Raw genomic sequence first — 13924 nt, forward strand, 5'->3', positions numbered from 1 at the left:
TTATTTCACCATGTGCTGAGAACACAATAGAACTATATTTTAGCACTGTAGTGCATTGCAGTGATGCAAGGAAATTAGTGACAGTGAAAGGATTGGGTGGAGAGGAAAGGAATGTGTGGTGAATGGAGAAGAGCAATGGGGAAAATGATATAGGAGGAAGGGGCATTATGTGGAGGTCCATGGAAAGGAGGTAAATGAGGAATAGCCCATGAGAAGTGATATTGTATGTAATATACGACTAGCTGACTACCTAAGACTCGGCAGCACAGAAATATCTATGCTGAAAATAAGAAAAGCTTCATGAAGTTTCATTAACACAAAATTTGTAGTCTTACTGCTCGTAAACTCTGTGCTGCTTATCCTGGTGTAAGTATCAGCAACTATAACAAAGGAAGGTTAAAATGTCACATTTACCATTTCTTCTTGTATGATTTGTTAAATGATTGCTTTTTCTTGCACTGTTCTGCAAAGCTGCTGGTATATTTCTGGATCACTTCATTTTTCTTCTTCTGAATCTTCCTCTCCAACTCCTTCAATTCTTTCTCATGCCTTTTCTGCATTTTGATATATGCCTTCTGCGTCTTCAGTTCATTGGTAGTTAATAGCTCTATTGTTGGATTAAAGAAGATCATTTTAATGGATCACAGCAGCTTCCCAAAGAAACAGTGGAACATAGTTATAAAACATAGAACATAGAAATATGCGGCACATTACAGGCCCATGGGCCCTCAATATTGTGCTGACCATGTAATCTACTCTAGAGACTGCCCTACCACATAGCCCTCTATTTTTCTAAGCTCCATGTACCTATCTAAGAGTCTCTTAAAAGACCCTATTGTATCCATGTCTACCACTCTCCCTGGGAGTGCATTCCATGCACCTACCACTCTGTGAAAAACTTAACTCTGACATCACCTCTGTACCTATTTCCAAGCACCTTAAAACTATGCCCCCTCGTGTTAGCCATTTCAGCCCTGGGGAAAAGCCTCTGACTATCCACACGATCAATGCCTCTCATCAATGTATACACTTCTATCGGTTCACCTCTCATCCTCCGTCGCTCCAAGGAGAAAAGGCCGAATTCATTCAACCTATTCTCATAAGGCATGATCTCCAATTCAGGCAACATCCTTGTAACTCTCCTCTGCACTCTCTATAGTATCCACATCCTTCCTGTAGTGAGGTGACCAGAACTGAAACAGTACTCCAAGTGGGGTCTAACTAAGGTCTTAAAAAGCTATAACAATACCTCACAGCTCTTGAACTCAATCCCATGGTTGATGAAGGCCAATACACCATACACCTTCTGAACAACACCGTCAACCCATGCAGCAGCTTTGAGTGTCCTATGGACACGGACCCCAAGATCCCTCTGATCCTCCACACTGCCAAGAGTCTTGCCATTAATGCTATATTCTACCTTCAAATTTGACCTACCAAAATTAACTACCTCACATTTATTTGGGTTGAACCTCATCTGCTACTTCTCAGCCCAGTTCTACATCCTATCAATATCCCGCTGTAATCTCTGACAATCCTGCAGATTATCCACAACATCCCCAACTTATGTATCATCAGCAAACTTACTAACCCACCTTCTACTTTCTCATCCAGGTCATTTAGAAAAATCACAAAGAGGAGGGTTCCCAGAACAGATCCCTGCAGAACACCATCCTCCATGCAGAATATGACCCGTTGTAGACTGGTCAAAAAGTGTGTCCACTCTTTGCCATCTGTGGTCAAGCCAATTCTGGATCCACAAAGCAAGGTCTCCTTGGGTCCCATGCCTCATTACTTCCTGAATGAGCCTTACATGGTGAACCTTATCAAATGCCTTTCCTGAAATCCATATACACTAAATCCACTGTTCTTCCTTCATCAATGTGTTTTGTTACATTCTCAAAGAATTAAGTCAGGCTCATAAGGCATGACCTGCCCTTGACAAAGCCATGCTGACTATCCCTAATCAGATTTTTTTTGTGTGCATGCCATACTCTGCCAGAGCCTCGGTGACCACTTGTTTTTTCAAGTGGTTTTTCTTGGAGGAAAGATTCTGTGATTTGTCCCCCACATCCTTCTCACAGTGCAGTTGTTTTTTTTTTACAAGGCCGAGTTGCGAGCTCGACACTCAACCCAGCATGGATGGAAAGTGTGTCCGGGAGCGGCCTGACTGGATTCGAGCTGGGGAACCTTTGCTCCGGAGTACGGCGCTGATGTCACTGCGCCACCTGTTGGCCTAATCAGATTATATCTCTCCAAATGCTCATAAATCCTGCCTCTCAGGATCTCCAACAACTTGCCCACCACTGAAGTAAGACTCACAAACTAGTGACCACGTTTTCTGGCTTAGACCAACAAGAGATCACATCCCACACAGACAAAACCACTTCAATTATAATCATTAAACTAATCTCAGAATGCTAAATGTCTCCTGATCAATCTAGATCAAAGAGAGCCAAACACTGCCTCAGCTTTCAAATTTCCACTGGCATTCCCCTTGGGTAGAATAATGACTACCGCCCAGTGTCACTGACATCCAGCATCATGAACAGGCAGGTCCTGGCACACATTAACTGAGCCTCCCAGACAACCTCGATCATTGCAGTTTGCCTATTGCCAAAACAGTTCTGTATGGAAACACCATCTTCATGCACTGACACCCATCTCTGGGACACATGTTCAGCAAAGTTCATTGCTTATTGACTACTCTTCCAGCTTCAGTACTATAATTCCAAGAAAACTCATCTCCACACTCCTAGACTCTGGAGTCAACACCTCCTTTCGTAGCTGGACCCTTAATTTCCTGACCAACAGACTGCAATCAGCAAGGATGAGCAGTGACACTGTCATCACAATTATTCTCAACACTCCCACAAGGCTGCATCCTCAGCCCCTTATTCTACTCTCTGTACACTCACGACTTGGTGACCAGATCCTGCTCTATCTCCATCTATAAAGTACGTGGCACCACAGTAGTAGTAGTATTTCAAATAATGCTGAGTCAGTGTACAAGAAAGCAATCGAGAGGCCAGCGCCATGACAACAACCTTTCTCTCAATGTCAACAAAGCAGAAGAGGTGGTCATTGGCTTCAAGAAGGGGGTTGCTGCTGTTGCTCCTGTTTATATCAATGGTGCCGAGGTCAATGAGATTAAGAGCTTCCAGCTATTGAGTGTGGATATCACCAGTGCTAGTCCTGGTTCAACCATAAAGATGTCAGGGTCAAGAAAGCTCACCAGCACCTCTACTTCCTCAGGAGGTTAAAGAAATTTGGCATGGTCCCTTCAACCCTCCCTCTTTATTGATGCATCACAGAAAGGTTCCTATATGAACGTCTCATGGCTTGGTATTCTAACAATAAGAAACTGCAGAGTTATGGACACAGCTTAGCACATTATGGAAACCAGCCTCCCCTGTATTCCGTCTGTATGTATTGCATCAGTAAAGCAGCCAGCATTATTGAAGACTTTGTCCACACCGGGCATTCTGTCTTCTTTTTGCTCCCATTGGGTGGAAAACCAAAAGCCTGAAAGCACCAGGCTCAAGCACAGCTTCTCTCCCATTGTTATAAGACAATTGAATGGTCCCTTACGATGATAAAATGAACTCTTGACCTCATAATTTACCTCACCCTTGGCTTGCACCTTATTGTGCGCCTGCTTTACATTTTTCTGTAATACTTATTCTGAATTCTGTCTAACCTTGTACAACCTCAATAAACTGTTGTAATGAAATGATCTCTGTGGATAGCATGTAAAAGCAAAGTTTTTCACTGTATTTCAGTACATGTTGACAAAAATAAACCTATTTACTTCTGTTATTCTTCCTATCTCTCTAGCCTACCAAGATATCTGCATTCCTCCAAGTCTGGCCTGTGCTAATCCCTAGTTTTAATTGCTCCACCATTGTTGGTTATGCCTTCAATTACTATGCTCCTAAATTCTGAAATATCCCCACGCCTTTCCACCCCTGAATCTTTCTCCTTTATTTGTAAAAGTTTGGATCAACTGTCCTAATGGGGCCTAATTCCACCCACGAATCTTTGTTCTTTATTTGTAAAAGTTTAGATCAACTGCTTCTCTTAGTGGCCTGTTGTCAACTCTCTAACTGTCATGCGTTGAAATGTTTTTACTATGTTAAAGACACAATATAATTGCTTGTTCTTATTGACGTCTAGGCATGACCCGCACTTACGACCAGTCTTCTGTGACATGATTGACCCTTACTGGCCTCAGAGTGTGTAGCATTGACTATGCACAGAGGGTCATGTCAAGCTGATTCTCCTGAAGCTCTGTGGTTCCACCAGGCAGAGGAAGTGGACCTGCTGCCTATGAAGCTCGTGTGGTGAGAATGGTTTTCTGGAAACTCGCTCCACTTCCTGCTGTGTGCAGTTACAGCTCCATGACCTGCAGGTTGCTAGCCATCTCATCTCATGCTCTATCTAAAGTAGCATAATGGCACATATCCTGATTTGCTGGAGGCAATCTCGAAAGTGCAGCAGGTTTATGAGAAAATAGCTTGATTCTTGATGGGAAAGTAGCTGAGAATAACTGGCTTATATTTTAGAGTAACTGAAATGGATTGTTACCCCACTTGAATCTGTGACCTTGCCTTGTTTTCACTGGTGAGTTTTGAGAATCCCAAGAAACATGAGAATTACATTAAATTTAAGAATGTGTATGCACTGGAGCAGATGCAAGAACTTAAAATCTGCTGAATCTCATTAGAGACGTGCACACATCATTAATGTCATGAGCGACTATGTACCCATGCATCATAATCCATCCAGCCCCACACACCTGCAGCACCATTCAATTCTTTTACCTCACTGCCAGTTTACTCCACTCACTCTGTCTCAAGACTCCTGTGTTATTAATCTGTGCCTTGCATATACTCAGCAGCTGAGTCTCCACAGTAAAGGAAACATCACCCCGGAATCTACTTTGCTGTGCCACACAAGAACTTTGTGTCTCATTTTGCATTCTTCCAAACACTGTGGACTGTAGGTACTATCTGTACTGCCATACTCTGTGCTCATTACTGAAATCAGTCTGGTGAACCTTTGTTGAGCTCCATTGCATTCCATCCTTGAGTAGGGAGACCAGAACTGTGTATACAGTAATATTCCAGTTATCTATTATAAAACTGTATATGGGGCCTCACCTTATAATGCTCTTGTACTCAAATCTTGTTGCAATACATATACAGGTTGCCTTCCTAATTATGTGCTGTACCTATATGAGGACACCCAGTTCTTTCTGATCTTCAAAGCTTCACATTTTTCCACAGTGTATTCAATCTGCCAAATTTTTGGTTTCATTTTCTTTTAGATGTTTATTGGGGGATGGATTTGTCTCCAAGTATGTCACTGCCTCCTGTGCATGCCCTGTGATAACATCATTCCAGATGAATTTTTATCTCCTGTTACTTGCACTCTATCTCCTTGGGAGAGGTGGGTTAGCATGCATCCCAACCTATGTGAAAATCTGGTTTGTGTCGGGAATTGGGTTGTGAACAGAATTTAGATCGGGTGTAATGTGTATGCAACATAGTGTCTGGACATGAGTAGCAGCATGCCTGGAAGGAATTTTCTTTTGTGTGTGATTAATTTAATTAGTTTGACTAATTATTGTCTGGCTCCATTTTATCTTTTGCTGCTCATTGTCTATATGAACCAGACATGAACAACAGGCGAAACAAGGCCAAAGGTATTATAGGGACTTACTCTTCCAACTCCTTCAACTCTTCAGCAGTGTGAACCCATCAAAACTAATCCAGAAACATAACATCAAACTCTTGCTAGCCAGGGTGAGTACTTTTGACCCCAGCATATGATGGGGTTGATTCAGGTAGATGGTATAAAAACTGCAAAATAATTCATCTCCTCAAACCAGTCCCTTTCTAGTTTTAACAGACTTTGTGTCTAAAGTCTTTTATCTGGACTGCATGACTTCAAGTTGGCAGCATTTCTTTTTGAAGCACACCGGGTACTTTAGCGTTATGTGAAAGAAGGCAAGAAGGAGTAGACGTTAAACATACAACCTGTGCACCAGCAGAGCAATGTTTCCAAGTTTGCCACGCATTTTCTCCCCAGTCAGAATCCGTGATTACTGCCAAATACTGCTCATGGCCTCACTCACCTGACCCACAACAAGTCTGTTAAAAAGTTAGAATTTATCAAAGCTGTTAGAATTTGGGAATCCCAACAAGATTGAGATCATTGGCTTACCTAGAGCATCCTTGGAAGATTCCTCAAGACCAGAGCAGGTAGGATTAGAAAGACCTGGAAGAAATGTAGTTTGGTTATTCTGGACCCATTGCAAGTACCTTTTCTCTTCTGTTCCAGCTGAGTGTGCCTGAAAACTGATGGTCTTGCCCTCCCCACCTGTGGCAACTCCCCAGAAAATGAAAGGTTCAGCAGTGGTTCATTTTGTAGCACTCCTGATTTAAGGATTAGACATTCTTGGTTCACATCCCACTATAGACATCAGACCATTGACATTCTTGTGCAGTACTGAGGGAATTCTACACCATGAGAGGTTTAAAGAAGAAATAGACCAGGGTCTTTTTTGCTCTTTAAGATGAAACATAAAAGATCCCACAGTGTTGTCATAAATAGACCAGCAAAGTCTTTGATGGTGCCTGCACCAACATTTAACCTGAAAACTGTTTATCTGGTCATATCAGTTCGCTGCTTGTGGGATGTTGCAGTGAGCAATTTGACACTTCCTACATTATCACTATGTCAAACATTCTGGATCAACCAGAGATTGTCACTACTTCTGTACCTCTCACAGCTTCTTCCTGCTCACATCTTCAGTAGGCTAAACCACAGCACATGTCCACAACTGTAAGCCCTAAAACCTGGCATTCTTCCAGCTTGTCAATTGTAGAAAGGCACTCAAATGTAAATTGAAAGTAAATTGGATTAGACATTGACTTTGGTTGCCTCTCTGACTAGAGGCCTGTGGTTAATAGAGTGCCACAAAGATCAGTGATGCGTCCATTGTCAATGATCTGGATGATAATCTGGTTAAATGGATCAGCAAATTTGTAGATGACACCAAGATCGGTGGTGTAGTAGACAGTGAGGAAAACCATCAAAGCGGGATCTTGACCAGCTGGAAAAATGGGCTGAGAAATGGTAGATGGAATTTAATGTAGACAAGTGCAAGATGTTGCATTTCAGTAGGACCAACCTCTGCAGGGTGGGTCTTACACAGTGGGACACTGAGGAGTGTGGTAGAACAAAGGGATCTGGGAATACAGGTCCATAGTTCATTGAAAGTGGTGGCGCAGGTACGTAGGTTCATAAAGAAAGCTTTTGGCTCATTGGCCTTCATAAATCAAAGTAATGAATACAGGAGATGTTATGTTGAAGTTGTATAAGACATTGGTGAGGCCTAATTTATAATGGAAGACTCAGACTCAGTTGTATAAGACATTGGTTTGTTGGGGGTTTAATTGACTAGTTGATTTGATTGGGGAAATTCCCTTTCGATTTGTGTGAGTGGATTATCAGCAGAAATGGAGTCTGAGGTTAATAAGTTTGTAGCAGAACCAACCCCAGAGGTGTTGTACTAAGAGGAATGTACTGTTGGGAATTGCTCGTAAGTTAAAGGTTAAGGTGACCACTCGCATGAAGAAGGCTTAGATACAGCTGTTAATAGCCCAGCATTATGTAGCCAGGGGAAACTTGGACAGGAGGTGTTGGAGATGTTTGCTGAAGGTAAAGTACTTACTGAGGCTGAGGTTCAGCTTCAGGTAGCAAAGCTGAAGTATGAGTATGTGTTGAAGTTAAAACAGCTGGAGGCTGAAGAAGCAGAAAAGAGGAGGATACACGAGGCTAGAGAGACAGTCCGAGAGGATGCAGCAAGGAGGTCCAGTGCCAGATCGTGATGATGAGCTGGTGGTACCGTTTAATATCAGCCAAGAAATTAAGTTAGTACCGCCATCTGATGAAGCTGAGGTCGACCGGTATTTCCTACGCTTCGAAAAGGTGGCCCAGACTCGGAAATGGCCGAGGGATGAGTGGGCTATCATGGTACAAAGTATGTTGAAGGGTAAGGCTCAGCAGGCGTTTTCTGCCCTGACCCTTGAACAGTCAAGGAATTATGATACAATGAAAGATGCAGTGCTTAAAGTCCATGAGTTGGTTCCGGAGGCATATTGACAAAAGTTCAGAGATTTGAGGAAGTCCGGGAGCCAAACTTTTGTGGAGTTTGCCCATGAAAAACGGGTGTACTTCAATCGCTTGTATACCTCAGAAGGGGTAACTGAGGGTTTGGACAGCTGAAAGAGCTGGTTGTGATTGAAGACTGTAAGAAGTGTGTTCCTGATGATGTAAGGGCATACCGAGATGAAAAGGATGCCACTACCTTGCGGGAGTCTGCTAGTTTAGCAGACGAGGTTGTTTTAACCCACAAGGTTGAGTTTACTCCAGATGAGAGTTTCCCAGAGAGTAGCTGGGAGGATCAGGGGAATCTGGAATTTGAAACTAGGACTGTTACTGAAAGCCTAGAGGAGCCAGCTGTCCCGATTGCCTGTGTTCAAGTTGTTGAAGCACCTGTGAATTTCCAGGGTGTTGAACCTTGTGTTGAAACTCAGTTAAGGTCTGAGGTGTCTGACTTGGTTGAAAAGGAATGCAGTCTTTTTGTGTCAGATGGATTTGGTTCAGTGAATAAAGGGTTAACCTTGGTGCCAGTGGAAATTGAGGATTCTCAGTCACTTGTGTTAGACGGTGTTCTAAAAATGGTGATGAGTTGAAAGCTGGTGAGGTAAATTTTATTGGAAATATTGAGGAAGATGCTGTTTCTGGATTTTTAAATAAAGAACTTGAGAAGTTTGGACTGGTTTTGCAACCTTTGACCCTGCTTTCAGGAAAATGGCCTGAACAGGTATGTGAAATTCTGTTTTCGCAGTAGGGAGTAAACAACTTCAAGGTTATGGAGCTGTTTTTCACAATTGCTATTGCTACAATACAAAGTATTGTTTTTGTTTTGAGAAGCCACCTGTCTGTGTTACTATGGAGATGAGTCGAGCTAAAAGTTAAAAGAACAGAATAGATGGATTGTTTGGGAATTTTCATAATGTAAACATGGTCTTCGTAAGCTTAGTGGTGGTACTGTGTTTGGTAAACGTTAGGTTGGCACCTATCCAGGGTGAAGTTTATTCAGGAGTACAGCTAACAAGCAAGCTTGTGGCTGACAACCCACACACAAATACTGATGTGAACCGCACATGCGCAGTAACCCAAAGCATATCTAAAAAGGCTGATGACACTGTTAGCAAAGACAGGGATTTAACTTATGAGAATTTGTCCGAGATTTTTCTACCTTCCGTGTTACATCAGGATCTGGGTAGTAAGGAGGATGAGAAAGGTTTGTCCTTGTCCAGGGATGAATTTACAGTGGAACAAAGTCGAGATTCTGAAATTGCTGTGTTAAAGGAGACAGCTCTCACAAAAGAAGAGGTTCAGAGAGAGTCAGTAGGATATTATCTGAAGGATGGGGTGTTAGTGAGGAAGTGGAGATCACCTACTGTGCCTGCAAGTGAGGATTGGGCCATTGAACATCAAATTGTGGTCCCGAAAGTTTACAGAGCTGAGAATTTAAACATGGCTCATGGTATGCCTTTAGGTGGACACTTTGGAGTGAGGAAAACAGTAAACAGGATCATGAAGGAATTCTACTGGCCTAATTTAAGAGAGGATGTTGTGAACTTTTGCAAGACTGTGGTAAAAGCCCTTATAAAATTTTTCACACTGGTAGGTCTACCTAAAGAAATCCAATCTGACCAGGGTAGTAACTTTACTTCGAAAACATTCGAGGGGATAGTTAAAGAGTTGAGAGCTAAGCATATTGTGTCACCTTTGACCCTACTCAGAGATCAATGGACAGATCAGAATGTGAGTATGAGCATGCTTAGTTATGTTTTGGAATTCAAAGCCAGACTTAACAAGGCTTGTGACCTTGCAAAGCAGAATTTACAGCACTCTCAGATAAACATGAAACATGTGGGAGAAAGGGTCTTGGGGCTGTTCCCTCTGCTTACCAACCCCCTTCAAGTGAGATTTAGTGGACCATATGAAATAATTACGAAAATTGATGCTTTGAATTATGTTATTAGAGCTCCTGATTGATGGCGGAAGGCTGCACAGCTCGTCCACATAGATATTATGAAGGGTTATCATGACCCCGAACCTGCACCTGTGAGTACTGTTATGACAATGGAGGAGATTGTGGAGTCTGGTACTGGAATACCATATCATTTTAATGAACTCCATGTCATTTCCACAAGATTCAGAAATTCTGATGTTTTGAAAAATCTTGATGGAAAGACTCAACATTTGTAGTCAAGGCAGTGAAATCAAGTGAAGAGTTTAATTTACAAGTATAAAGGTTTATTCCCTGACATTCCGAGGCCGTGCATGGCTGTGGTGCGTGCCGTAATTGTAGATAAAGTTGATCCCATTAAGCAGCACCCTTATAGAATGAACCAAGACAAAAATAAAATGTTTAAACAAGAAATCGGATACATGCTAACAGCTGGCATAATTAGGCCAGCTACCTCAGACTGAGCATCGCCCTGCATTATTGTCCCTAAACCGGATGGGGGTATGAGATTCTGTACTGACTACAGGGAAGTTAATGCAATAACGAAGACAGATGCTTATCCCATCCCAAGAGTGGATGACTGTATTGATAGAGTGGAGAAGGCTAAATACCTTACAAAGATTGACCTGTTGAAAGGATACTGGTGTGTTCCTTTGACAGAAAGGGCTAAGAAAATACCTGCATTTGTGACACCATCTGGATTGTTTGAGTACAATGTTTTACCCCTTGGGATGAAAAATGCTCCAGGGACGTTCCAAAGGATGATGAATTCAGTTATTCAAAGTTTAGAAAATACAGGGGCTTATATAGATGATTTGGTTTTATGGAATGACACCTGGGAAGAGCATATCTCAGCAGTAGAGAAACTGCTTGAAAGGCTGTGCAAGGCAAATCTCACTGTAAACCTCGCTAAAAGTGAATTTGGCCACACCACTGTCACGTATCTTGGCTATGTAGTAGGCCAGGGTCAACTGGCTCCTGTGCAGGCCAAAGTTCAGGCTATCGCGGAGGTTCCTGTTCCAACGGGCAAGAAAGTGTTAAGAAGGTATTTAGGAATGGTTGGGTATTACCGTAAGTTTTGTAAGAACTTCGCAGTCAACGCTCTCCCCCTAACAAAACCCCTAGGGAAGAGTGAAAGATTTGTGTGGAATGACCTTTGCCAGGAGGCATTTGACCACCTGAAGAAGACCATCCTATGTTAACATCCTGTGCTCAAAGCACCTGATTTCAATAAACCATTTTCAATCGCGGTAGACGCTAGTGATGAGGCTGCCGGGGCAGTATTGTTGCAAAAGGACGATGATGGAATTGAACATCCAGTAGCTTATTTCTCAAAGAAATTTAATGTGCATCGGAAAAATTACGCCACTGTTGAAAAAGAGCTGCTAGCACTCATTTTAGCATTGCAATACTTCAATGTCTACATATATCCTGCACAGAAACAACTTGTGGTTTACACGGATCATAATCCATTAGTGTTTCTGGGTAAAATGAAGGATAAGAATAGAAGGTTATTTAACTGGAGTCTGATCTTGCAAGAGTATGACATGGAAATAAAACACGTGAAAGGTACTGACAACATTATAGCAGATTGTTTGTCTAGATGCTAAGTTTAAGTTTGTAATGCTTTGCCATGTTACCTGAGTAATTACACATGTATTGCTTTAAGTTGTATAATCGAAAGTTAAGGCAAAAATTTTGCTGTTTCATCAAAATTTTTCTTAAAAGGAGAGAGGTGTGATGAGATCTGAAGGACTATTCTAAAGTGGACTGTTCCTTTAAAAAGAGAGAGAGAGAGAGAGGGAGCGAACAACGTGTGTGCTATTTCAGAGAGAGAGAGAGAGAGAGCAACAGAAAGCCTGTGAGTTGCCTTGGAAACTGAAAGGCGGAGCTATATGATGGACAGCTGGTGTTCCACACTAGTGAGATATATACAAGGTCGGTCAACTTTTTAATCAGACACACAAGACACACAGGAGACACACGATGCCAGAAGCAAGTAGGACACTGGTGAGCTTTGTGTGCCCACGACAAGGGTGGGCTTTTGCTCACAGTGTGGACAAAGGGGTGACCGGTGGGGAGCTATCGGTGTGTTTAACCCTGGTCTGGGTTGATAGCAGACTGGCATTCCACTTCCTGTGGTCACAAGTGGTGACTTTAAATAAGTTTCGGGAGCAAGGAGAACGGCGTAGAGGATCAGCATCGGCATCGGCATTGGAAAACAAATCAACTCTCTATCCCTCTCCTTCCAGCTCTACTCAAATCAAATTCCAGAACTGAACTGATTATTTACCATACCACCGTAAGACTGTATCACCTAATCACCTGAGCTGGGGACGTTTGGGAACCTTATTTACTCACCTAGATATATGCATATACATTGCTAACCTGTTTACCTTATCTTGTTTTATATTACATTATTCACGTAGTTACTAATAAAATAGAGTTTATAATGGAAGACTCAGATGCCAGGTGTGTCCGTTTCTGCTGGTCCTTTTTAACCCGTTACAGGGTACATAACTGTGTGCAGTTTTGGTCACCTACCTACAGGAAAGATGTAAACAAGTTTGAAAGTGGAAAGAGAAAGTTTACAAAGATACTGCAGGGACTGGAGGACCTAAGTTATCAGGAAAGGTTGGTAGGTTAAGACTTTATTCCTTGGAATGTAGAAGATTGAGAGGAGATTTGACAGAGGTATACACATTATGAGGGGTATAGATAGGGTAAATGCAAGCAGGCTTTTTCCACTGAGGTTGGGTGGGACTACAATCAAGGGTCATGGGTTAAGGATAAATGTGTAAATTTTTAACAGGGACATGTGGGGAAACTCAGAGAGTGGTGAACGTGTGGAATGAGCTGCCAGCACAAGTGGTACATGTGAGCTCGATTTCAATGGTTAAGGGAAGTTTGGGTAGGTATATGGATGGTAGAGGTTTGAAGGGTAATGGTCCTGGTGCAGGTTGATGGGACTAGGCAAGGTAAATGGTTTGGCGCAGACTAGATGTGCCATAATTTCTATGACTGAATTCTTTCATCCCTGTGAACTGAATTTTATGTTCTCTTGTCATTTATGTCAAATTGTAATACTTTGAAAAGGAATGATTTACTGAGTGCTTCATTGGGGTCCGTTGCTCCGCTGTCACTCTCCTGCATTTCTGCTTTCTCCTCTGTGACATCCTGCAAGCAATGCACAAGAGAGATCTTTCAGTGCCTGTGGTGAACTACATATACCTGTCTGGACACCCCCCCCCCGCTCCTCCTTTAGACCCCTGTATAAAGGTGATTGGAGGCACTGCTCCTCCCTCAGTCTCCGAGAGTTATTGATGGTGCATCAGTGCCATACCAAAATATCCCTCAATCAATGTCAGCCTCCCAAATGACACAGAATCAAGGTAAGTGTTATAATCACAACTACAAGAGTCCATATACTGTCGTTAGATATTAAATGGTCTGGTAATTACATATCTGGTGATGTTACCAGCGCTTCCACTTCCTCAGGAGTCTGTGGAGGTTCAGCATGTCATCAAAAACCTCAGCAAACTTCTATAGATGTGTGGCGGAGAGTGGCTGCATTATGGGAACACCAAGGCCTGCGAGTGGAAAATACTACCAAAGCTAATGGATTCGACCCAGTACATCACAGGTGAAACCCTCCCAACCACTGAGCACATCTACATGAAACACTGCTGTAGAAAAGCAGAATCCATCATCAGAGATCCTCAGCACCCAGGCCATGCTCTTTTCTCACTGCTGCCACCAGGTGGAAGGTACAAGAGCCTCAGGACTCACACCATCAAGTTCAAGAACCGT

The 13924-nt window shown here is 42.5% G+C and overlaps 1 protein-coding gene across 1 annotated transcript in view; it reads right to left on the bottom strand.

Moving 5' to 3' along the window:
* The window catches only part of LOC140725227 (1-phosphatidylinositol 4,5-bisphosphate phosphodiesterase beta-2-like), a 158431-nt gene that overhangs the window by 33397 nt on the left and 111110 nt on the right, over window positions 1-13924 (bottom strand). The window contains exons 24-26 of the mRNA XM_073040394.1: window positions 13222-13291; window positions 6229-6282; window positions 415-607 (exon numbers count right to left, since the gene is read on the bottom strand). Of these exons, the coding sequence (XP_072896495.1) occupies window positions 415-607; window positions 6229-6282; window positions 13222-13291 (317 nt within the window). The remainder of the gene's footprint in view (window positions 1-414; window positions 608-6228; window positions 6283-13221; window positions 13292-13924) is intronic.

The sequence above is a fragment of the Hemitrygon akajei genome, chromosome 3 (assembly GCF_048418815.1).
Source record: "Hemitrygon akajei chromosome 3, sHemAka1.3, whole genome shotgun sequence".
Lineage (NCBI taxonomy): Eukaryota > Metazoa > Chordata > Chondrichthyes > Myliobatiformes > Dasyatidae > Hemitrygon > Hemitrygon akajei.